This window comes from Molothrus ater, chromosome 7, assembly GCF_012460135.2.
Source record: "Molothrus ater isolate BHLD 08-10-18 breed brown headed cowbird chromosome 7, BPBGC_Mater_1.1, whole genome shotgun sequence".
NCBI classification, from domain to species: domain Eukaryota; kingdom Metazoa; phylum Chordata; class Aves; order Passeriformes; family Icteridae; genus Molothrus; species Molothrus ater.
The window spans coordinates 11,410,541-11,434,157 of record NC_050484.2 but is presented as its reverse complement, the minus strand read 5'-3'; the positions used below and the strand labels follow the sequence as shown (position 1 = coordinate 11,434,157).

The following is a 23,617-nucleotide window of genomic DNA, read 5'->3' as shown; positions in this document are numbered from 1 at the left end:
GACCGCGGGCACGAGCCGGGGGGGGGCGCGCGGGCCCGGCGGCGGAAGTTCCGCCCCGCGGCCGAGGCGGGCTGGGAGCAGGGCGCGGGTTGGCTCTCGCACAGGTCCCTCAAGGCGCGGGGCCCGGGTTGGCCGCCTCGGGAACGGCCCCGGGCTGGCACGTGAGCCCGGTTCCGCCTCCCGCTGCCACCGCTTCTGCCAGGGCGCGGGGAGCGGGCGGGACCCCGGTCCCGCAGGAGCGGCGCCGTGAGGGGAGAGGGGTGAGGCAGGGCCGGTCCGCGCCCCCCCGGCGGCAGCGCCCCCCGGCGGCGGGGCCGCGCCCACGTGAGGGGAGCCGCCATGAGCCGGCCCGAGGGGATGCGCGGCAGCCGCCGCTCCCTGCAGGTGAAGTTCGTGCCCGACGAAGACGTCCTCAGGCACATCTCCGACGACGCAGGTACAGCCGGCCCGGGGCATAGCCCAGCCCAGTTCCGCCCACTGCTCCCAGGGCGCTGGGAGAGGGCTCCGAGCAGCCGCGGCCGGCCCCGGGAAAGGGGCTCTGCAACACCCGAGCTGGGTTCTGCAGGAGGACGAGGCCTCTGGGGTCGTTCTGCCCCGCTTGACTGCTCCCCTCAGAGTGTCTCTGTCCCAGCCCGGCACTGGACAGGCTGCAGTACGAGCTCTCGGTACCAGCTCCCCCCGCAGCAGCGTGTACGGGCGCCGGGGCAGCGGCGCAGGGAGACGGGAAGCTCCTCGGGCCTGACGCGGTTAAAACTCGCACGGGCAAAGCGGAATGAGGCTGCAGGTGTATGCTGTAGGAGTGCTCTGCTGCAGTTCTGACTACTTTTAAGCTGGGGAGCCTCTGTGGAGATGCTTAAAACTTGCCAGTACAAGGCACAGAGCATTTCTTTCAGACTTCGCTGCTGATCCTGCTTTGAGCAGAAGGTCAAGCAGATGGTCTCCAGAGGGCTTTCAGCCTACATTCTCCCATGAGTGTACTGACAGCCTACAGTCGAGGTATTTTCTAATTGTTCCTCTTCTCTAGGTAAAAATAAGGGTTGATGAGTACCATCCCCTTTGCATGCAATTTGATACTGTGATGTGTGAGCCACTGTCATTTCTCCCGTTCCTCTCTGTGGAGCTGGTGTTCACTGAAATGGGTGTCTTACCCTCATGGACTGCAGGAGCCAGCATTTGTGGTGGAGGAGGGATGAATGGCTATAGGGTCAAATATTGACCAGCTGTTCTTTTAGCAGGACGTCTCAGCGTTGAATTTGTTGAGTGATTTGCATAACAGGAGCCTGGTCTCTTAAGTTGGGTGGCTGTGTACTACTGCAATAGAAATAATGAAATGGCAGGAGGTTAAAGCTTTTATTACAATTCTAGGAACTAAAGTACGGAAGGACAAGGCTCAGCTGAGTGTCAATGTCAAGAGATTTGTGAAGAAGCTTGAGAATATTTCTGATAACGAAGCTCAGGAGATCCTGGAAGAGAACTATGTTGCTGCTCTTGGAATATGTGCCCAAGGTATTAGCAGGGGAAAACCTAACACATCTCTGACTTCAGGAGATTCTTTCAGTGTTAGGGTTGTACAGTGCTGGTGAAGTTGCTTTTGAGGGCTCAATCTGCCCTGTCTGTGCTTGTGGTAACAGGTAGAAGAGAAGATTATGATTCTAGGATTTTATTATTATATTTGTTTTGTATCACCTGCAGTATAAAGCCAAATAGCGAAATGTTACATTCCATCTTTCTTGGGTTGGGAATATTATCAGTGCTTTTAAAATAGCTGCAAGTAACACGTCTTTTCACAGATCCAGTGGGAAATGGCTCAAATATAAGTGGTGGTGAAGTGTACTCATTCCAGACTCCCAAACGCTCCAATAAAATGGCAGAACTGGGTATGTTTTGCTCTTCTTTCTCTGCAGACTTAGGAGAAGCAAGCAGAAAGTGGCAGTTCCAGAGAGGGTGGACTGTTTCAGTTCAGATAAGGTGCTTGAAAGGGATTGTCACTCACATGAACAATCCTTGTATGTCCAGCATCATCTGAACTTCATTAGTGTTTATTTGTCACAGCTAATGATACGTCCTACAAAGGATGAGCTGAGGGAGAGGGAACATCCTACTGAATCACTGTACAGAAACTGATTTTGGTGCCTCTTAGTTTCTGCTGTGTCTTGGGAAGTTGTGTTTCCCATCTTAGACCTCCTTCTGCAGCAGGGGGGATTTCACTGGTGCTGCCTCCTGGAGCCATGACTCAGTTTGAAAACTGAGGAAAGTCATACTGTGACGGTCTGTTAGTCCCAGTGTTGTTACATGGAATAGGCTGTTGGTCACACAATGGTAGGAACTGTTAGCAGGGTATTTCAGATTCACATCAGTCATTCAGCTTCAGTTTGTACTGATAAGGAGTAGACACAGGTAAATAGTTTTTCCTGGGGAGCTGATGTGTCTGCTATATCTGATGATCTGTTATGTCCAGCTGAGCAGTCTTATAGTACTAAGTGAGCCTGACCAAACCTTGCTCTAATTCAAAGACATGTGGTCTTCCAGGGAGCAAAATGTGCTCTGCCATCAGCCATATTTGTAAACTTAATTAATTGATGAGTTTAGCCTTTGAAAATCTTTGCTGAGGAATACAGCCACCTTTAGGGTTAGAAAATCCTAGAAGTTCCTGAAATATCTAGGGAATTAATATGAAGAGAGCATTTCAGGTGTATGGCTCCATTTCTGACTAGCCAGAGCTGGAAGTTTTGTACCTGACATGTCCTTCCTTCCCTTCCCCCTATTTCCTACAGCTTCTCAATTAGCCCAGACACCAGAAAAGAATGTGGCACCTGATGAATCCAAATGCCCTGAGAAGATGGCCAAAACCCCTCAAAGCAGCAGTAAGTCCTGTGATGGTTTGGGGAACTGAAGCTGAGTGAGTGGGGGTTATGTTTGTCTTTGGGTGGTGGAGTGGATGCTTGAGGTCCAGCTTCTCTCATGCTTAAGTATTCTAGTTAACACCAGGGTTAAAGTATTCAGGTTAACACATGGGCTGAACAGTTTGATGTGCATGGCCTGTGCTTCACCTGGGTGTCAGATCTCTTCTTTGCCCTGCTGCTCTAGAGGAAACATGAACATGTCTCTCATCTATTGCTGCGACATTAATGACTTCCTTTCTGTTCAGTAGAAATACTTGCACTTGAGAGAGCTACGAGCTGGGCTGGTGTGTTAAACACTGACTGGGTAGGAGTGTGTGGGTGTTCATGTGTAAATTCACACTTTATTATATAATATTTAACACCTAGTGCTATAGGGAGAAATACAGGTGGGAGAAGTCAATGCATGTCAACATGGGCAAGAGGATGTGCATTTATGCTTGGAAATGGAGTTTGATGTGCTCAGGGAGAGAACATTAGCTCATTTTTCAGCTTCATCCCTTCCTGCTGGAGTCTCTTCCTCCTTCCTGGCCTCCCAAAGCTGTGACCAGGAATTAGCAGCTGCCTTCTGTGGTAATAACATTGACTCTTGTGTGACCTGACACTGGCAGGCTGCTAGAGCCACCACAAACTCACAGCCAGAATGCAAAGAGTAAATTTATTTCTATTAACTTCCTGAAGCAACACCTGGGCAGAGGGACATGAGTGGAGATGCAGGCACCCTTATGTGTGGTTCAGTGCTAGGACCAGCCTGCTGTTCACACTGGTCTATCAGTGGTTTTGCACACGCATGGTTTATCCCCATGCTGGGATCTTCACTGGGTTCTGATCTGTCTGTTAGGGTGCCTCCAGACCTACCAAACACCTACGTTACCTATACACAGATGTTCTACTTCCCAAATCCTATACAGGGTAAACAGCAATAGACATGGTATATCTGTTTTTCTGCATTGCTGTTTGAGTCTTTGCTATCCCCAGCTGCATGGTCACTTGAGCGTGTTTACAATTCTCATTGCCAGTTTTCCACTTCTAACCCATTCCTCCCAGCAACTCTTTGTTCTCTCCTTGCCTGCCTGTGAGGAACTGGAGGCTTCCCTCACAGGATTAATTATCTAGGGAGCTGATATTCTGGCACAGTGTACCTTTGAACAGTGAATGCCTGTTTTTCTAATGGACCATCTTGTGCCAGTGTTGAAAATTTGCAGTACTCTGTACAATGCTGTTTCTTCCTTTTCAGAACGTTCAAGTTCAAACAAAGTGCAGCAGAGGGTGAGTAATGACTTTACATTGCTTGGATTTTGTATTTGGGTTTTTTTCCCCACCTGTAAAACTTGAACTAGCCAATTACTGCAGTTTGGAAAGAAAGGACCTTGAAAAGCATACTCCACAGTAGAGATGTCTCTTCTGTTCTAACCAGAAGGAGTAACTTAAGTGAGAACCATTAATCAGGACTATGGGGTTTGGAGTCAGTGGGCAAATAATAGATTTGACAGCTTAATTGTCATGGGTGGAAATTATTTTCTTGCATCACACAAGTGAGGATGCTAGATAATCCCTTCATATACGGTTAAACTCACAGCTTTCCAGTTTCTCACTAAAGGAAGAAACAGCCCTAATTGTAAGAAATGCTGTTAGAACAGGAGTTCCAGAACTGTGATGCTGTTTAGTTTCTTACTTACCAATTGGTTTATAAAGAAGAGATACAGTCCAGAACTGCCAGTTGTGGTGGCTATGGAGTGAAAGAACTGGCTTTCTAAAATAGTACAGCATCATAGCAGAAATGTGTGCACAGTTTTTCTGGTATGAGGTTCCAGGATGAGATACACCTGAAAAAGACATGCTGTTTGGGGATGCCATAGTCACTGCTTGATGATTTCACATCCACTTTGTCAGGATCAACAAAAGTATTTCCTAAGTATTGCAGACTTGATCCAGTATCCAAGTCAGGCCTGTGCTTTAAACATATGTAAGGAAAATGTGACACTGCAACTTGGTGAGCCCAGGCAGCTTGGATTGCTTTGCTGTACTTCTGGGCTTAGTATGCTGAGTGGTCTTCTGTCATTCTGGTTGTTATTTTCATAGAGGACTTCCAGATGACTTTGAGTAGACAGCTTGATGTGGAAAGTGACTGCTGTGGGGACTGAAGCATTTCCATTTTGTCATTGCTTTGGTTTGGCTCTTCCTGAGAGGCCAAGATTGGGATCTTGGTTGGAGATTTCAGTTTTCTACTCTCCATGTTGAGCTGAAAGAATTAAGCCCCTTTTGGAACTTTGATCCTATCTCCCTCTGAATGGGAAAACAAGAACTCTCCATACTTAACTGCCTCTGCTTTCCCAGTTTCATGTGGCCTGAAATAGTTTGGAAATGTAACCTGTCTTTGCTTGGCAGAGGGTAGTTTAGAGGAGAGAGATGTTTCTTTTAATGCATGTTTTTTCTTTGCTGTTCCAGAGTAAAAAGAAAGAATTTGTGTCTTCCACACCTTACAGACTCAGAAAGAGACTAGCAGGTAAAGATCAGCCTCTGCTGTCAGCTGCCACAATCAGTGAGTCACTGTGTTCAAGGGAGAGTGTTTTCCTGTTGAGCTTCTGTCTGTGGTAGTAGTGTGACAGAAACAGCCTGATTTATCCTGCAGAGAGTGTAGAAATGTCCTTAAGGAAATCCATGTAGACCTTTCCTCTACAGCTGATTGCTGCTAAGGTGAGAGGTGGAAGGATTAGAAGCACAGAGTTACTGAACTTCAGTAATATGATCAAAAACTTTCAGTAATCTTACCTGTGCTGACATTTAGTGTGGCCCAGTTGCTTGAACCAGGCATAAAACTTTTGGATGATGGCTGGGATGTCCATGTCAAAGTATTTCCAATAACTGGTTGGCTAAACCAGAATGATTGCAGAGGAGAGTTTAGTACATGATGTTTCATCTTCTGTTTCTTTTGTGTTGAGAGACCAAGACTGAGCCAGATTTCATCTGTGCTCTTCAATCAATGCTGCTAACAGAGGTATTTTACAACTTGTTTGCAGAGTGTGACGTAGAAGATACTCAGCCTGCTCGATTGGCATTTGGGAAAAGTGACATAGAGATGCTAAGAGAAATTGGGAATTCCATTGTCCATTTTTAGTCTCTTTTTATGGTACAATGATGTTTCTTGGTTGGTATCAAGGAGGAGGCTTTACTTAACAATACTTTGTGATCCTAGAACTGCAAAAGAAATGGCCATATGTGTTTGCAGTTCTCTTAAGCATTGATTTTACCTTTCTGTGAAATACATTAAGAATTCATGTGCTTGTAAAACATCTAGAGAATGTGTGTGAGATGGTGCAAAATGAATTCTGTGTAAGAAGTCATTCCTGGCTTTTAACCTTAAAATTTATGCTCTAGCTCCAGATCCCTATTTGGAAAGTGAGAGTGAGTATTCTGCTTCCTGCTCAGAGGAGGAGGATGAGGATGAACAGAAGGAAGTCAGCACTGTTTTATCAGATCAAAAGACTCCAGCAAAAATTAAGGCTGCATCTACACCTCCTCCCAGAAACAGCCTAGCCAAAAAAAATAAGGAGCAAAAGATGGTGAGTGTGCAAAAATATCCCCCTGAGCTAGCAAACATGAAGGAATGTATGGTGACAATAAGCTGTTAGTGACCTCACCTGACCGTGGGGAAGAACTGCTGAACTCATTTCAGATCAGACCAGCTGGGCCGGCTTTTGCTGTACTTCTGAGTAATCCTTGGTGGATAGGCACCATGTGAACCTGTGTGCTAACCCAGCTGGCATCAGCAGCCTCACAAGGAGAAGTCTGAGATGTCCACGGAGCAGGAGACCTTGTATTGGGACAGGATGAAGAAATTGATTCCTGTAGTACCAAAAGGAGTGCACATTACTGTTCTGGCTTGGTGTTCAGCTTAATTGTCTTACTTCCTTCCAGCACCGGGATCCCCACACCAATTAAGAATTACTGTTATGCTATCTCTCTCAGAATCTCTTTTCTGGCTCTCTCAGGAAAGAATCATCTGACTAGGTTAGCTTTGGCAGAATGTTGCTATAGAAGCCATTTTTGCAAATATTTTCTGTCTTTCTGTATTCACCCTTGCCCTCTGTCTCATTGGCCATCTTAGGGAGAGGGGTAACTTGATAACAGGAGGAGTGTTGCTGACCTTGCTTTCCTTTTATAGGGCAATCTGGTGGAGGAATACTTTGAAGCTCACAGCAGTTCCAAAGTGCTCACTTCAGACCGAACGCTGCAGAAGCTGCGGAAAAGAAGATTGGATCAGGTACTGTTCATAGTGAGTCACACGACTCTGGGTTTTTGATTCCTATGATAGAGTGTTCCCCTGCTGTTATCTGGAATTGCTGCCCAAAGTAACATCTGGATTTTTAACAAGTTCTTTCATAACAGCTGTGGGAGGAAATCACGGCTTACAGTGTTAAAGCTACTGATGTCTTCAAAGCAGTTGAAGGTTTAGCAGTTTTGTCTCTCAGTACTTTGTTTGTCTGATACATTGCAGTTGCCTTTCCAGTGTCAACTGTCTTCTACTGCAAGGGAGTGGGAAGCAAAGCTGTTAAAATTGAAGAGAAAGAGAGGCCAGTGTAGATTTGATGCTGACTATCATGCTACTGTACTGTTTAAACATCATCATCACAGCATATCTTGAAAGCTGAATTAATCCTTTGATTCTTGATGCTTTTCAACATTGAGCTATCAGCTGCAAATTATATCCTTTCTGCTGTAGTTTTTTTTGAGATGGTGGGCATTTTGAGCTTTCTCTTGTAGTGACAAACACCTGAACCCTTGCTAAGCATATTGATTGGAGCCTTTGTTCCCATGACCAGGGATGTGATGTTGTATCTTGTTGGTACAGTGCTTGGTGATGTGTAAGCTCCACGTGTATCCGTTTTCCTGTAGTGGTTTTTCCATACTTGGCATGAAGAGAAAAATACACAGTGTGTCATTTGTTCTAGTCCTAGTCTTGCTGCTGTTTACCATAATAAGGTTACTTAATTTCTGCTTTGTATCTCCAGCAGTAAAACTGTGCCTAGTGGGGTCTTAATGGGGAGAAAAAAAACTAACCACAAACTGAGTGCACTGACAATGAAAACTGTTCTCTCTAGACAAGGGAGCATGCTCAAGGGTGTTTTAAGGACTTCAGGCGTTTCTCTTGCTTCTTCTCAACTTTGAATGACTGTCATCTCTTTCTCAACACAGCAAACACTGCATGATCTTTTGAAAAATGCTCCACTTGCTTATGCTGCTGAAATTAGAGACCTTAACCAGCAACATGAATCCTTGTTTTCCAAATGGATGCTGCAATTACAGTAAGTATCCAAGGGGAATCACTGAAGAAGCTTAGTTAAAAGGCACTGCCTTTTCCCCTCATGTCTGTAACATCCTGTGGATGAATTAAGGAGGAATTTTTTTTCATTGTTTGCTTAAATTTAAAAGTGGGTGACATTAATTTAATTTAGCACATCCTGTAGACCAAATCCTATCTGATTAACTCCTTGAACTGAATGTCTGAAGTGCAATGAAGTTGCTTGCATTCAGCTGCTTAGCTTGCCTGTGCCTCTCTAAACCAAGCTAGAGAGCATTCACAAACAGGGAACATGAATAGTGAGAGAACAGGGGAAATGAATTATGAGAAAAGTGCTCTTTGTGAGGAATCATTTTTGTTCTCAGCAGCAAGTTACTAGTGAGTAGCCCACCCTCACCATCTTCAGTCTATGGCTATCTCTAGTGGTGTAGCAGTTTATTTCAGTGCCTGTGGTACCTAATGATCTGGGCATGAAGAAACCCTAATGCTTTTGGAAACACTGGCAATATAAATTTTATTTGGCTTTGTGTGTATCTTCATGGGAAGGAGAAGGGTGAACATTCAGGAAAGCAAATGAAACTATAGAGACCTTTGAGATTCTGAAGCACCTTAAAGAAGGCAGACCACTACCCCTGAGGCTGGAGCCAGTACTGGTGATGAGAAAGACCCTTGGAAGCTTACAAGAAGTGGAATATAAGGAAATTTGTGATCCATGGGGAAGACAGAGAGTATGGAGAAGACATCAGCTTTGAAAGTTGGAGAGTTGCAAGAGGAGGAGTTCTGTCACTTGGTGATCTGGGCAAATGGTTAAAGATGTATCTGGCAGAGCAGAAGAAACAAATCCCTTGATGACAATGAAGGCAGTGACAGCTGTTCAACACCTTACCTTTGCCCAGTGCTATTTGAGTAACCTGATACTCTTCTTTCTAATCAAGATAATGCTTTTCCTGCTTCTCAAACCTAAACAAAGCATTGTGACTCCTGTGATGACCCACTCCTGAAAGTAAAGAAGTGCTTAAGATTCAAAAATGCTTATTGGTCAAAAGCTATGACAGAAGTCAGAGGGTCCATAAAAATCATAGAGTTTTATTAGTAAATCACACACTTTAACGGAAAAGTGTGGAAATCATGGAAATTGGTATGGTAGTCCCTAACCTACTATACAGGCACACAGCACTGGGTTTTGGATAAAGGGGCAGGATGAAGGGAAAGGAGAAACTAAAGAGCTTAATATTAAAAAGGAGAGATGAGAGAGAGCAAAAAATAGCTCACCAGCCATCACTCCAGCACTGAGCCAGCTGAAGGAATGGTGATCTGGGATTCAGCATTGATCCAGGTCATAAGTTATGATCCAGCTGTGTTGGTTCAGCTGATGAGATGTCCAGGGTCTGGGGGGCATCACCTGAGCTTGTGCAGGGGGGATGTCTTTTTATGGACAGGTGTCTCTGCCCCAAAGACAGGTTTGTCACTTTCTGTGCTAATTAGTTACCATGCACAGTTTGTTCTTTTGGGCCTTTCTGGAAAAGGGTCAGAGGGCTTTGGGGCTCTTTAGTAGTCACAGTCCCACCTTACAGTCCCATGTCCATTTCCTGCCAGTGATTCCTGTGTTAGCACTGTACTTCATTGTTCTTTCTCTTGGAAAGGCTTTGCCCTGTTTCCACCTGGGCCCCCTTCTCCTGCCAAAATTTGTTTTTTCTCACAGCATGTTAGTACCAGTAGTCCTTGGTTATTACCAATTATTTTTGTCTGTTACCACTTGGTTGGCTTCACAGCCACCTGGTTATTGGTGTTTGAGACATACTATCAGTCAATTACCTTCTGGGAATTGAGAGCTCAAAAAGATCTCACTCTAGACCACTGCTTGAAGTGTTGTTAGAGAGTGCACTTGAATATGCAGCAGCCCCCCATAAGGGAGAAGTCAAAAGGGTCTCAATTTAGACTGCTTTTTTAGGCATACAACACATTGGGAGTTTAGTCTAGGTGCAGTTCATCAAGGCTAAGGCCTAATGAGCATTTCCCACATCATAGTGCAGCCTGAAAGAGGGTGAGGGATACGACTGAAGTCAGCTCTTCTGGGTCTCTACAATTCCATACCGTGCTGTCTTTATGCTTTCCTGCCTCTCTTTCTGTGGAACAATCAGGATAAGGAATAGACCTGAGTATAGAGTAATTTTGTTTTGAAATTGTGCCTGAGGATCAGAGTGGGAAACCAGTATGAAGGTTTGCTTTTTTTATTGTAATTACTGTGACCTGTAGTAAACATGTAATAAAAGTACTCGGTGAGGGGATGCATCTGAGTGTTGATCACCGTTTCTTACCTGAAGTTGGAGATCAAGTATTCTGTTCTTAGTCAACAGCATTTTCTTTCATCCATGTTTTGCTAAGTTTATGAGCCTCTAGGCGGCTAAAATGATTCTTTTGCTAGGATGCCAGGTTCCAGATTCCTTGTAGCTAACCTTATTTATCAGCTGTAAGCTTAAGGTAAGCCCAGAGTTGACAAAACGTGAAACTTTTAACACCAAGATTGTAGTGGATAGTTTTGCTTAATGAATGTATGGACCTAAACCAGACTTGGATTTCTTTGATCCCTGTATTTGCTCACTTTTCTGCAGCTTGGGTTTCAATATTGTGCTTTATGGACTTGGCTCAAAGCGTGATCTGTTGGAGAAGTTTCGTACCTCTTTGCTCCAGGATTCTGTTCACCTGGTGGTTAATGGATACTTCCCCAGCATCACTGTGAGATCTGTAAGTGGGGGAAAAGCTTGTGGGTTTATGTAATCATCCTGTGTTACAGATACCCCTAGAGTCTTTCAATGTAAAATGTTAAGGAAACCTGCTGCACCCTATAGCAACAGACTCTGTAGAGCAGTTCCTCTCTCTTCTAATACTTTGAAGAAATGATCCCATACATTTTCCAAGGAATTGCAGTAATTTCTGTCATGAATAGATATTCATCACTCTAAGGCCTTGTTTTATGTCACTGATTTGAGAAGGGATATAATTTTTTTTGTTTATGTTCACTGTTTTAGGGATTTTATGGTAATAATCAGATTATCTCTCACAAGGTATCCAAGGGCTCAGTTTAAGATTTTCTGCACTTTGGTGTCAGAGCCCTTCATAAAGAACTCCTGTTTTCTTTTTCAGATTCTCAACTCCATCACAGAGGAGGTTTTGGACCATATAGGGACCTTCCGCAGCCCCCTTGACCAACTAGAATTCATTACCAAAAGGTTCAAAGAAGGTAAAATGACTAACTTTATGCATAAAAACATTAGAGTCTATTACTGTTAAGAGAGCCTGGACATTTTCTTCCCCTATAATTTTTAGAGAGGCAGTCACACTTTCTTAGTGCATTGTAGCTAGTATACTTTTTTGCTTGTAATGTATGCAACATATATGAGAACATGCATGCACTAGGAGTATCTGTGTACATACATGTGTAACAACCCCATGTAAGCTGTTAGCTCAGTCAGTGTTTCACAGCAGGACAGCAGTGGCAAACAAGCAGGTTAGAACTGGTTTCAAAAGCAAAATTAAACAGGTATTGCCTCAGAAAAGGCTTGCTGAATTGTTTCTGAATGTCTGTCTTACTGCTTGTATATTCATACACAGATAGCCACGGAATCTTAATTGTGCATGGCATTGGTGTTTCAGTGTTTACATTCTGGTTTTCATCATTACCTTATGAGTATTTCTGGTGGGACTAAGTGAAAAAGGCAGGGTAACAGCAGTTCCCACCTGAATGTACATAAGTCAGTCTTGCAGTCTGCTATTGCTGATCTCACTGGTTTCATTGGCAGGCAATTATGTATGGATTTGCCCAAAAACTGGTTACAGTTCTAGAATTGTTTTTGGACTCAGGAAATAGTTGTTTATTGGAATAAATCAACCAAGACTCCATTTTCTTCATGCAGGAAAAGCCAAATTTTATTGTATGGGTCATATAGGATTATCAGGAGGCCCTGTGTCAGATCTTATTGCTGGACAATACGTTCACACTTAGTTCATTGGTCAGTACATGGTATTTTGCATATCTATCAAACTTCTGTATTTTTAGCTAGTTTACATATTTCTTCTTGATTCTCATGAGACCGATCTTATTGTTTATGCAGATGCTAGTTGTTTTTCACCCAAGAATATGTTCTTGTGTTAATGAGCTCTCATACCAAGATTGTTTTCGCATGGGAACTTGCAGATTACTTAGCTGGACTTAGAAGAAATGACAGGCTAGCTATTAATTTAACAGAGCAGGCCTGATTTTATGAGGCCTTTCTTTTATAATTCTTCTACCTGTCTATGACAGTTGTTCCCAGGGATAAGTACAGCAGCAAGAAGCTAGCTGGAAATTCTAACATCTACCATTTGCATTATGTGAGCTAGGTCTCTAACTTTTTGTCAGAACTTATTAAAATTTTCAATGAAGTTAAGATGCTTTGGATCCAGCCTTGAATAGAAAATGCATTTTTACTGTGAGGAGGTGATTAAAGATCCTAGTCATGTAAATCAAAAGCATCTGAATAAACTGTGCTTAGTCTTCCATTCTAAAATTTATTTCAGTGACCTTCAATTGCAAAAGAAACACAGCTAAAGAAGCAATTCCTGATAAAGCTGTGAGCAAGTGGAAAGTGGATTATAACAGAAAAGCTTAAACTGAAAAAAAACAATCCTGTAACTTTGATGACAGTGAATTGAGAAAAACCCTTTTAGGTGCTCAAAAACACCCAGTATAGCTTCAAACTATGTTGTACAAGGAAAGCAATATTGGAGTGATGTATATGGAGAGTGGTGAAATAAACTTGTGCTACACTGCACTGGGAATGGGAAACCAGCTTGTGCGCAGTTTCTTTGATTGTTTCTCTGCTGTTTTTTCTGACCTTGCAGATTCATCTTTAGAGCTCTATGTCCTCATTCATAACCTGGACAGCCAGATGTTGAGAGGAGAAAGAAGTCAGCAGATCCTTGCACAGTTATCCTCCCTGCCTAGCATTTACCTCATTGCCTCTATTGATCACATCAATGCTCCTCTCAGTGAGTTTCCCTGGGCCTGTTCTGGCCAAGAGAAGGATCTGTGTTCTGCTTTGGGGTTGCTGAGCATGTTTCATAAGCTCATATGTTGCTTACTATGTATTACTATTACTTTCTATGTATTACTGTTGATGTGTGGAACAGATCTGTTGATGTATGTATAGTCCTGATTGGGAGTGTGGCTGTGCTGAACCAAAACTGCTTAAAGATACTGAGAAATACCACTAACCATAATATACAAATAGACTCCAAGCTTTTGGCACCGCTTGATATTAGGAACTTACTGAATTGGAGATTGGATAATTAAGGATGGAAAATATACTTAAGTAACTTACTTATATTGATTACTATTATGATTAGACTAAAAGATCCTAATCAGAATTATTTACTACACAGCACAGGTAGCTGTAACAATTAGTATAGTTCACTTTTTTAAAGCAATATTGAAGCAATTATATTAAAGCTAGCAAAAACTATACAAGTAGAAATTGATTTTACTCACCCATACCAACAACTATGGGCAGATCTCTTTAGCTCAGCCTGGAGGAGTAACCTTGAGGGGTATCCCCACTCAAGGGAGGAATCTCCACACACTCTGAGAAGGGTCTTGTTTAGCTATTTTACCCCGTCTCTAGGTAGAGCTTTAGAGCTTCCAGCTACAGCCAGAAATTGTTTGCACACTCCTGACTCTGGAAGGATTTACAATGTATCTGTGGAAAAGGGATGCCTGCAAATGTTTTGTTGCTGAGAATTTATCTTACTGGAACTGCAGTTATGAGGGTGTATGTAATGTGAATTTCACAAGCATATATTGTTTCCTCAGTCCTACACCAGAACTACAAGCTTTTTAATATTGCTTGTTTAACACCTTAGAAAACATAAATCTCCCCCTTTTGTCTGCTCTTTCTGTTCTCTCTGTCTAGTGTGGGATCAGGCAAAGCTGAGCCTCTATAACTGGCTTTGGTATGAGACAACCACATTTAATCCTTATGTGGAAGAAACCTCTTATGAGAACTCACTTTTAGTACAACAGTCTGGATCTTTGGCTTTGAGCTCCCTAATGCATGTCCTGCATAGCCTCACTCTCAATGCCAGGTAAGACACTGTTACACTTCACAGTAGCACATGCCAAGGACCCAGTCCTTGCAATCTGTGTTTTCTGATAATAGTGTTCCAGACCAAGATGGTAGGACCTGGCTTCCAGCTGATTGGTTACTTTAAATTTGGATAGCAGGTCTTATCCAGTGATGAGATTGACAACCAGGTTCTTTGTGCATAAGGCAAAATTAGTTAATATTTTCTAACTGTGGGAGTTTTGGGTTGTTTTAAAAAATATTATTATTTTCATTTTCCCCTTTCCTCCTTTCACTTAGAGGGATATTCAGACTGCTTGCTCAGCACCAGCTGGAGAAAAAGGACAATCCATCTTATCCAGGTAGGTACCCACCTTTTCTCATTTGTTTGGGCTGTTGCTGTTCACAGCAGCCCTGGGTTTTGGTATGCAGGTTACACATCCAGCAACAGAAGTGCTCGAACAGTTGTCTCAGTGAGGCTCACTGTCTTTCTAGTGGCACTGTGTCTGACTCAGGAAATCAATAGACTGGCTGGCTCTGAAGGACTGCCTTTTACATGCTTAGACATGACTGAGACTGTTGGTGAGGGACTGTGGGCTTAAAAATTTAAAATGAAGACTGAATTTGTATAACTTGCACTTAAATGTCCTATATAAATGGCTTCTGACATACCCCTGCTTTCTAGAATATATTGGAATATTCTGTCATTGTCTGTAATAGGTGTTGCAGAGGATATGAATAACATTTTAATGGTAAAGAAAGCAAGATAGACGAGTTGGAAATTCAGAGAAATTAATGATTGTAGAAAGTGCATTTAAAGTCCTATTAAAATTCCATTAGGCAGCAGGGTGACTCAAATGTTAATTGAGCTGTTTTCCATTAATTATTGAAGTATTACCTTGGCTGTATACTTGCAAGAGGTGATGATACTGTAGCCACTCTGGTCTAAGCCAAAGCAAGACTTTCAGGTGGATAATATGTGGTGTTAGACCTGGAAAAACCTGACAATCTTACTACTTCAGTTTCTTGTTCTTGCCTTTTTCTGTCTCCAGGGCTGTCTTTCCAAGATTTTTACCAGCAGTGTCGGGAGGCTTTCCTTGTGAACAGTGACTTGACACTCAGGGCACAGCTGACAGAATTCAGGGACCACAAGCTGATCCGGACCAAGCGGGTGAGTCCAGGGAAGAATTCTATTCAGCCACTTTGAATAAAAAGGGTGCTTACTTGCTGTGTTGTTTAAGCACGTAGGAACTGGCAAGGGGCTGAAATTCTGTAATTGCAGCTCTTTCCATGCCTTCAATTTGTCAGCACCCTTTACATGGATAGAGGATTATAGAAACACAGTGTGCTTTGGTTATTCAGCAACCTACATGTCTTCTTTGAAGACTGTGAGAAGTAGCAGACTATGGAGCCTGCCAGTCTGCTTCCAATAGTATTACCTCCATTTCTGTAAGGAAGGAATGCAGACTTGTCATAATAATGAGGCAGTATAGCAGTACAAGATAGAGGAACACAGTATTGAGGAGCTTTGTAGTGTCAGACAAGCATAACCCATCAGTTTTCTCATTTAGTGACTTTCTCAGTATTTGTGCATTTCCTGTGTTGCTCCAGTGAACTATTCCAGGTTTTCAGTAATGTAGTTGTTCAGAATGCTGTCTAGCTCTAATCCAGACTGCAGATAAATGCTAGCATTGCAGTGCTGTCTAGTTGCTTGCCTGGCACTGTACACTGGTGTTAACAATGTCTGTGCATGTCTGTTCTCAGGGAGCTGATGGTGTGGAATACTTACTAATTCCTGTCGATGACAGTACCTTGACCGACTTCTTAGAGAAAGAGGATGAAGATGTGTAACATCTGTGTCCTCAGTGTCTACAGCAACTGCTCTCAAAGGCTGCTGGAGAGGGGCCTATGCTCAGATCTCTCTTTCTCCAGCCTCACAGCTGCTGCACTGATAAGTAATAATTCTAATGAATCTTGTTCATTGTTCAACTGCCTCAGGTAGTTTGGAATGATGATTCTGTAAGCAAGGCCTCTCTTGCGCTCTGGTTGGATTTGTCTGCTTTGTCTCTTAGCTCAGACAATGCCTTCTTCCTATCTGTGCATCCAGCCTCACAGCCAGAAAAACAAACTTGGTGAGATTGTGCCTTCTGCTCTCTACCTCAGTAGACATGAAGGTTTTATTGGAGCAATTTACTTGGGAAGTGCAAATCACAAGATGGTCAAGAGCTTTAGTTTGTACTAGTGGTGCAAATTCTCCCATCTGAGTGCTATCCAGTACTCCTCTACCATTTAGACAAAACTAGCTTCCAGTGTATGAAGACAAGATTTATAATGCTACAAGACCTGTCTTGACTGCATGAGGAAAGGAGAATATGAGTGGGTTTGGGATGCTGCAGGTGACTTAGTAAATTCTGGCAATAAAACTGAAGGACTTGTCCCAAACTAACATCCTTTTATAAGATTTAGATAATCAAAATTAGGATGGACTCATGTCATTGCCTGCTACTTTCCAAGGTGCAATCCAGGAATATGAAGAGGCTATGAAGCTTTTTCGTTTATTTTTTTAAAGCTTGATTGTATATTTATATTTTTTACATCAGGAATGCCCACTGATCCTGGAGGAGGCCTTAAATGCCACTTAGAAGCTCTCCCTTTTTTTTAAGCTTTTAGAGGTTGGGAGACTACTGAAGTTTGACATCTTTTCTTCAATTCTTTTTTTCTCAGTTATGTGGGAGGAAGCTCTATAGTTCCATCATCTGTAGTCTGCCAGCCAGACTTCAGGGACTCTCTATGCCTAATATTTGGTAGCTGTGTTACAGCTCAGTGTTGTAGTAGTTCAAATCAATCAAATAAAGTACTTTATTAATTTTCATTAGTTTGTCTTGTCTCTCACAATCTTTTTATGTTACAGGAAGATCGAGATCCTTTTGGCAGTTGTGCAAAAGCTTCATTTTCATTATTAATGTCAAATATCTGTGCAGAAGATTTCAAACTACTGAGTAGAAATATTTTACATTTTAAATGTTTCTTACATCAAAATCAAGAATAATTTGCCTACCTTTTAATACCAGTATATAGCTTTTAAATAGAACCAAAACATCCCATGGAGCAATAGTACCTTATCTGCCCCTCACCTGGTACTTGACAGAAGCAAGAGATGTATGGCCTGACTTTTGTATTAGAAACCTAGAGCATCTCCCTACCCCACTGTCAACTTGATTCTTCATATAGGTCCTTTCCCTTTACTTGGGATGGAAGAAATTCCTTCTCACTTTGCACATATTGAGGTGCCTTCATGGTATTGGTAAGAATTATGACCTTTATGTAGCCTAGGTAGCTTCAGATAAACCAGTCATCTCTTTCCACTTAAATAAATTTAAGCGGAACGAGACATGCAATTATTAGATGGAGACATTGCTTGATGAACTACTTTTATTAACTTAAAAGGAGAGAGCTAACATCTTTACAAATTTCTAATGAAATATATTTACCATCCAGAGATGGTAGGGTATACAACTGTGAGATTTTTCTTAAAAAAAAAAATCTCAACAGAAAAAACTAACTTGGAAAATTAAACTGATTATCAGTGGTGAAAATACTACTTGTTCAGTTTTAGCAATCCTGTAATTAAAAGCCACAGTTGACAGAAACTGTTTTTAAAAGAAAATGACAAAGGCACGTGAATTTACAGCTTTGTTAAGGAACTGAGTTTCAACTTTACAAAGCTTTTTTGAATTGAGAATCTCTCTTTTGAAAAGCCTTAAAGCTGCATTAGTGGTTGATTGTGCAACTGAATACTAGTACCAACAACTTGCTTTGTGTTCTGTATTTATTTGCATCTAGTACAACTGCTAATGCAAACAGTTGATGTCCATCCTTTCATTAACTACTCTTTCTGAAATTTGTTAGATAAAATATCAGTGGCTTGCACTGACATGATTTGACATAGCTGTAGTAGGGTAGAACTGCTGCATAAGCTTAAATCTGGAGGTAAGTAATGTATTTTTTCCTTGAGTATCATGGTTATCAACTGTATTTCATAACATGAAGCAGTAACAGTAAATTTATTCAAGTACAGTCCAATAATCAAGTAAATGAACCTTTGGTATTCCAAAACAAACATTTATTTTTCTGACATGACAAAATCTACCCCAGACTTTGAGGTACCATATAGTACAATCATTCTGTACTGGACCAATTGAAAGCACCTTCATTAAGCTCTGCAATTGGATAGGTCTGTGCAAGATAACACTATTGACTGAATTTTCTCTCTCCAATTTTTTCCCCCTATGCCACCTGGAGAGGATCTCTGTCTTTCTCAGACACAATGATGTTGATTTTGTTCTGTAGGTGGATGGTGAGTGCATCACGCAGCTCTGACAGGAAGCCTCGCTCAGTGTTGCTGTGCTCACATAGAATAACACTTATCCCATTGGCAACTGCATCCAGCACATCATGGTGGGACATCTCTCCTGCCATTTTGAGAAAGAAATGTCATGGAGATCACAAATGGTACAGTTCAGGTAACCAGGTCTCTGCAATGTATGGAGCATCTCAGCTAAAAGCTGGTGATGTAATGGAATATAGGCCATAATGGAAATGCAACACAACCTGCTCAGTAGGAAAGTGGAACACTCTTGTTCCAGGGTCCTTTGAAAGACCCTGTATGCAGCTGGGTCAAACCACAGAAATTCCTTGCCATCTTTGAGTAGTTGTAAATTCTGCCAATTTCGGCAGAAAATAAATTTGCTCAGAGTGGTCTGGAAAGAGGATGGAGGAAAGCAGTTCTGGGTCAGCTCTGCAGGGCTACACACAAGGGGGAGAAGGGGCAGCAATTCCTACAGAATGCAAGGCAGCTTTCACATTGCTGTCACAGCTGTCCCACTGCTGGACGAGAGAATAATGGACTAAGTGGCCCTTTGGCTAGACACACTATGGTGTTTCTTTGGAAGCTTCTGTAGACTACATTATATTCTGTTTTGCATTAGGGAATTCTGTAGGGAAAAGAGGAAATATACGTTGGCAAAGGAGAAACTCACAGAATGAAAGTTGTAGCTCACTGCCATCAGCACTGATTTTTTGTTGAGATAAATGCTGTAAATCAATGTTTTAATTCAAGTATCTTTCACTGTGCCACACTGCCAATTGATCCACGTTATTTCTACTTTAATGTTAGTTTGTCATTCGAATAACTAACCAATTGTTTCTCAATTATAAATAACAGGTAGTTCTTAGTGGTCAAATCTTTCAAAAGCCAGTCAACGCTCTTATTTTTTGCTGGGGTTTGTTTTTTTCTCTAATGACTATTTTTTAAAAAATAATGAAACAGCAGTCTATTACCTGTGAGATAGAGGTCAGCTTCTGTTCCCTTCAGGACACTGCTCCCAGAACCAGCACACAGAGCAACTTTCTTCACTGGTGATTCTGCAGGATACAATGTGCCACAGTTAAACTCCTTCCCCTTTGTTGAGCCCTCGTGTGTATTGCTAGTAATTGTTTCAGTTAACTACTATCTTGATTTTAGAGTCAATGTAAATTTGTTGGAGGAAGAGACACATCTGTCAGTGTGAAGAGTCATGGGCCTATAACACCTCTGACAATACAGCAAAATCCTCTGTGAAAGGTAGATTTTTCCCAAGGGGCAGGAAACTTTTTAGAAAACTCCAGGACAGAGGCTGGCTGCTGGTGGCCTTTCTCCTAGTGAGGTGTTAGTTAGATTTCTGAAGGCCACTACACTTCGCAGGACTCATGTTCCACCACCATTAGTTTCCCAACTAATGATGCCACCAAGGCAGCACTTTGCCTCTGAGATATATTGGTTCCTAACTTTCAGCTCTCAGAAGGCCAGTCTTAATGCAAGCTGAAAGCTGCTCCATGCCAATAAAAATTGTCCATTTGCTGTGATTGCTAATTCCAAGTTATTACATATATGACAGTGACGTGAATTTTAATTTTTCACATATATTATATTCACTAAGGAGAGGGGACACACAACACAGGGAGTTTTCAAAATCTATTAAGGTTTTACAGTATGTTGCCTTGCAATTACTGTTGATTTAAGTGGAGTCACACCACATCATAAAAAGAGGCTTTGAAGTAGTTTGGGAATTTTTTAGTGCAATTGTCAGTCTAATAAGATTTCTGCCTTCTAAATTACAAAGAGCTCTCAACAAATTTACTCTCACAAATTCTACCAGCTATGGTCTTTGGACTTTAGGATAGGTAGCTGGGATAAGAGGATGTGTACTCCACATCTTACTAATGACCCCACTGTTTGAGCTAGTTCATCTTCTTTATCTTACCTTTCATCAAAACAAGGTTCTGTGTTCATAATGATAACATAGAGTGTCTTACTCTTAAAAATGCTCTGAATTTTAACATTCAGTCGCAAAAGGGAAGATACAATCAAACAGTACACCTTTGTGCCTGATATCCTGGGCAGGAAAAAAAATTTAGTCATTATATAAGTTACAAAAAATTATATCTTTCATTCAACTTGTACTGTCCTTCTTCACCACATCAGCCAGTGTAATATAGAGTCCCATTAAAATACAGATGAGAGTCTTTTCATGCGACTGAAAATTCTAAGATGCTGTTTCTTAACAGTGCTTTCTAGTTCTTGGAAGTAAACCCAGTGAAGACAGCAGTGTTTCCCACTGTCATACACCCACTGCTGCTCCCTGTGTTCCTGCAGTGCCAGTCCTGGCAGGCAGTCTGGCTCACAGCCCGTTTACCGAGTGTCCTGCCCGCCCCCAGGGCCAGGCGGACGTGGGAGAGCCCCAGGTGCCCTTTGATGCGCTCCACTGTGTCTGACAAGGAGAGAGGCTCGCTCAGGGTGCACAGGCGTCCCATTCCAGTATGGGGAAGAAGAGGCTGAAAGAAAATGAAAATTACTGTGAGAAGGCTGACTCCAGATGCTTGCATTGCTTTCCACACTGCACAGGATGAGTATATTGGGCTTGCAGGAACAACACTGAACTTTACAAAGAAGTATGTATGTGATGTTCTCAAATGTAACGTATGAACTATGCCAGCCATTGGAACTGATTTAAGAATTAGTACAGGCCACATAAATAGTTTGATTGCTTTGGAAAATGGGTGTGGCTTCCAATTCCCATATGCCAGTATTTCAGAGCACTGGGGCAGCACTCGAAAGCTGTGATGCCACTGACTACTACATTTCAGTGTTTAAGGTACTCAGCTCACACAAGTAATACATTCACAGAAAGTAATTTTATGATTTTGTTACCTTTTGTAGTAAAAGGATCTCGGTCTTGTGATAAAGAAGGCTGTTCTGGGACAATAATGCCACCACCTCCAGCAGTGCTTTCTGAGAGCAGTTCAGACTGACTCGTGTTTGTTCCTCACCTTCAACCCTGAATAAAGACATGCCTGGTGCTTGTTAAGAAGCTAGGTAAAATTTTGGCATTGTAATTACTATACTACAGCATTATAATTATTATTTTATCCCAGTGGCTTTTCTACTGCTGAGAAAGGAAAAAAAGGCAGTATTGTAATTTCAAGCCTAGACTTGTCTTGGAAGAAACAAATAGGGGAATTTAACTCAAATGTCCTCATCAAATTTCCTGTTAATACTCTTCTTTAACACCCCTAATCTGTGTGATGCTAGACTTGAGTTGCTATTACCATTTAGCATGACATAGATTGCCCAGAGAGGGATGATCATTCCTTAAGTTTCTCATTCTATTGCTGGAAAATACAGCAGCAATGCACAGAGGAACAAAATTATTAGAACAGGAAAATACAATTACAGCAACTTATTGTTTCAAACAATAGGAAGAATACAACAGTAGAGAGTGGAGGAGATACCTGACTGGGAGAGTAGTGAGACAAGAGGTCTCTGGGATGTCTTTGATTTTGGACAGGACTGCATCCAGATGCTCAGCATCTGCACAGAATTCTACCCGGTGAGTGCCCTCAGCTGGAGAGCTTGGCGCAGTTGATGGATGCAGTGGGACAGAAGTACAGGTGCCTGAGAAAACAGTACAAGATTCCTGGCTTATAAAGCAGGGTAAGTATTCTAACACTGTTTTAGCATTTATCTTTAAGAGATTTGGCACAAAGATGCAAATTTTGCACTCAAATCCTTTTTTCCTGACCAGAACTGAGGGCTTTTCATTCTCCTGTCTCCATTAGGCACAGTCTATCTTAAGTCCAAAGAAGCTGATGGATATGTATTATTTGCCATTCTTAATGCCATCAGTTTCATCCTAAGGATTGTACAAAACCAAAAAGAGTTCCTAGTTTGTATGACAGGCTGGAAAAGATGCAGCTATTGTCATCTGTGAGCCACAATACAGGATAAAAATCTAAAATAACTTCACACAGTTTAAATACTTTGCAAATATTGAGATGTTGTACTTTATAAATGAAAGGTGGTGATTTAAAGTCAGTGATATTATTGCAACCACAGTGGACAATAAATATGCTCCACCAGTTCCAGATACATCCAATAGTAGAGTCATGCATTTGAAAATATCCTCTTGTGTTTGTTATCTGGCATGTACCACCAAGATAAATGTCCTAAAATGTATTTAAGGTTACAGTGCCATAAAAATATTAAGAAAAATAAAAACAGTCCTCAAATCACACCTGTAAAAGCTGGAAGGCAAATGGTGAAAGATCCCACCTAAAATAGCATACATCTTTAATAATTTTGTTTGTTCTTAACAGAATCTCACCCAGTCCCTTTGTTAGCCAGTTATTAACTCCGTGAGGTATGGCATCGTATGCCGTATGTGGAGAATAAATCCCGATTCTGTTCTCCAAGGCTCGGACCACCAGCCGTTCCTTCCAGGTTTTCCACGTTACTCGCTTGAGCGGTGCGAATATAGGAGGATGGTAAGAAAGAACGAGGTCCGCTTTCTTCTGCACTGCCTCTTCCATCACCTCTTCAGTGAGGTCGTTAGTGAGGAAAAGGGTGTTCACAGTGTGGGGAGGACTTGGTTCCACCAGCAATCCCACATTGTCCCAGCTTTCAGCCAGAGCGGGGGATGCGAAGTCATTCAGGGCAGAAACGAGCTCCCGGAGGTTCATGAGGGCGCGTACGGGCGGGCGGCGCAAGGCACGGACGCGCTGCAGAGGCGGGCGGAGCAGCGGCATGCGGGGACCTGTGCGGAGCAAACACAGGCCGGCCTAGGCCTGGGGAACCCGCCGCCCAAACAGCAGCCACGGCCGCTCGGGTTGCGGACGCTGCCCCGCTGCCGGTCAGTGCGCCTGCCTGCCTGCCCAGCCTGCCCGCCCACCCCGGCACCACCGGGCGCCCTCCCCGGCCCGGGGCTCCCGCCGCACCGCGC

General features: G+C 42.5%; 2 protein-coding genes across 2 annotated transcripts; one reads left to right on the top strand and one right to left on the bottom strand.

Moving 5' to 3' along the window:
• The first annotated feature begins 174 nt into the window (after positions 1 to 174).
• Positions 175 to 17,172, top strand: ORC2 (origin recognition complex subunit 2). The gene is made up of 16 exons (XM_036386531.1): positions 175 to 436; positions 1,366 to 1,506; positions 1,791 to 1,877; positions 2,775 to 2,864; positions 4,138 to 4,169; positions 5,349 to 5,406; positions 6,279 to 6,463; positions 7,066 to 7,164; positions 8,097 to 8,206; positions 10,815 to 10,947; positions 11,347 to 11,443; positions 13,084 to 13,230; positions 14,151 to 14,322; positions 14,601 to 14,662; positions 15,353 to 15,471; positions 16,065 to 17,172. Exons 1-16 carry the CDS (start codon positions 340 to 342, stop codon positions 16,149 to 16,151), a joined length of 1,716 nt encoding a protein of 571 aa, XP_036242424.1. The 5' UTR covers positions 175 to 339; the 3' UTR covers positions 16,152 to 17,172.
• Positions 17,173 to 18,401: 1,229 nt separating this feature from the next.
• On the bottom strand, positions 18,402 to 23,522 carry NIF3L1 (NGG1 interacting factor 3 like 1). The gene is made up of 6 exons (XM_036386534.2): positions 23,003 to 23,522; positions 22,131 to 22,293; positions 21,550 to 21,676; positions 21,035 to 21,173; positions 19,641 to 19,724; positions 18,402 to 18,772 (listed from the first exon to the last, which is right to left on the bottom strand). The coding sequence occupies exons 1-6, from the start codon at positions 23,421 to 23,423 to the stop codon at positions 18,588 to 18,590; spliced, it is 1,119 nt and encodes a 372-aa protein (XP_036242427.1). The 5' UTR covers positions 23,424 to 23,522; the 3' UTR covers positions 18,402 to 18,587.
• Between the last annotated feature and the right edge of the window lie 95 nt (positions 23,523 to 23,617).

Bases quoted from the DNA above. Each gene is read 5' to 3' on its own strand.
- ORC2 (XM_036386531.1), top strand. From the start codon at position 340: ATGAGCCGGCCCGAGGGGATGCGCGGCAGCCGCCGCTCCCTGCAGGTG. The intron at 4,170-5,348 runs GTGAGTAATGAC...TTGCTGTTCCAG, and splicing joins CAAACAAAGTGCAGCAGAGG to AGTAAAAAGAAAGAATTTGT. The intron at 10,948-11,346 runs GTAAGTGGGGGA...TTTCTTTTTCAG, and splicing joins CCAGCATCACTGTGAGATCT to ATTCTCAACTCCATCACAGA.
- NIF3L1 (XM_036386534.2), bottom strand. From the start codon at position 23,423: ATGCCGCTGCTCCGCCCGCCTCTGCAGCGCGTCCGTGCCTTGCGCCGC. The intron at 22,294-23,002 runs GTGAGATTCTGT...CTGTTTTCTCAG, and splicing joins CTGGCTAACAAAGGGACTGG to GCACCTGTACTTCTGTCCCA. The intron at 19,725-21,034 runs GTAAACGGGCTG...TGTATCCTGCAG, and splicing joins GGGGGCGGGCAGGACACTCG to AATCACCAGTGAAGAAAGTT.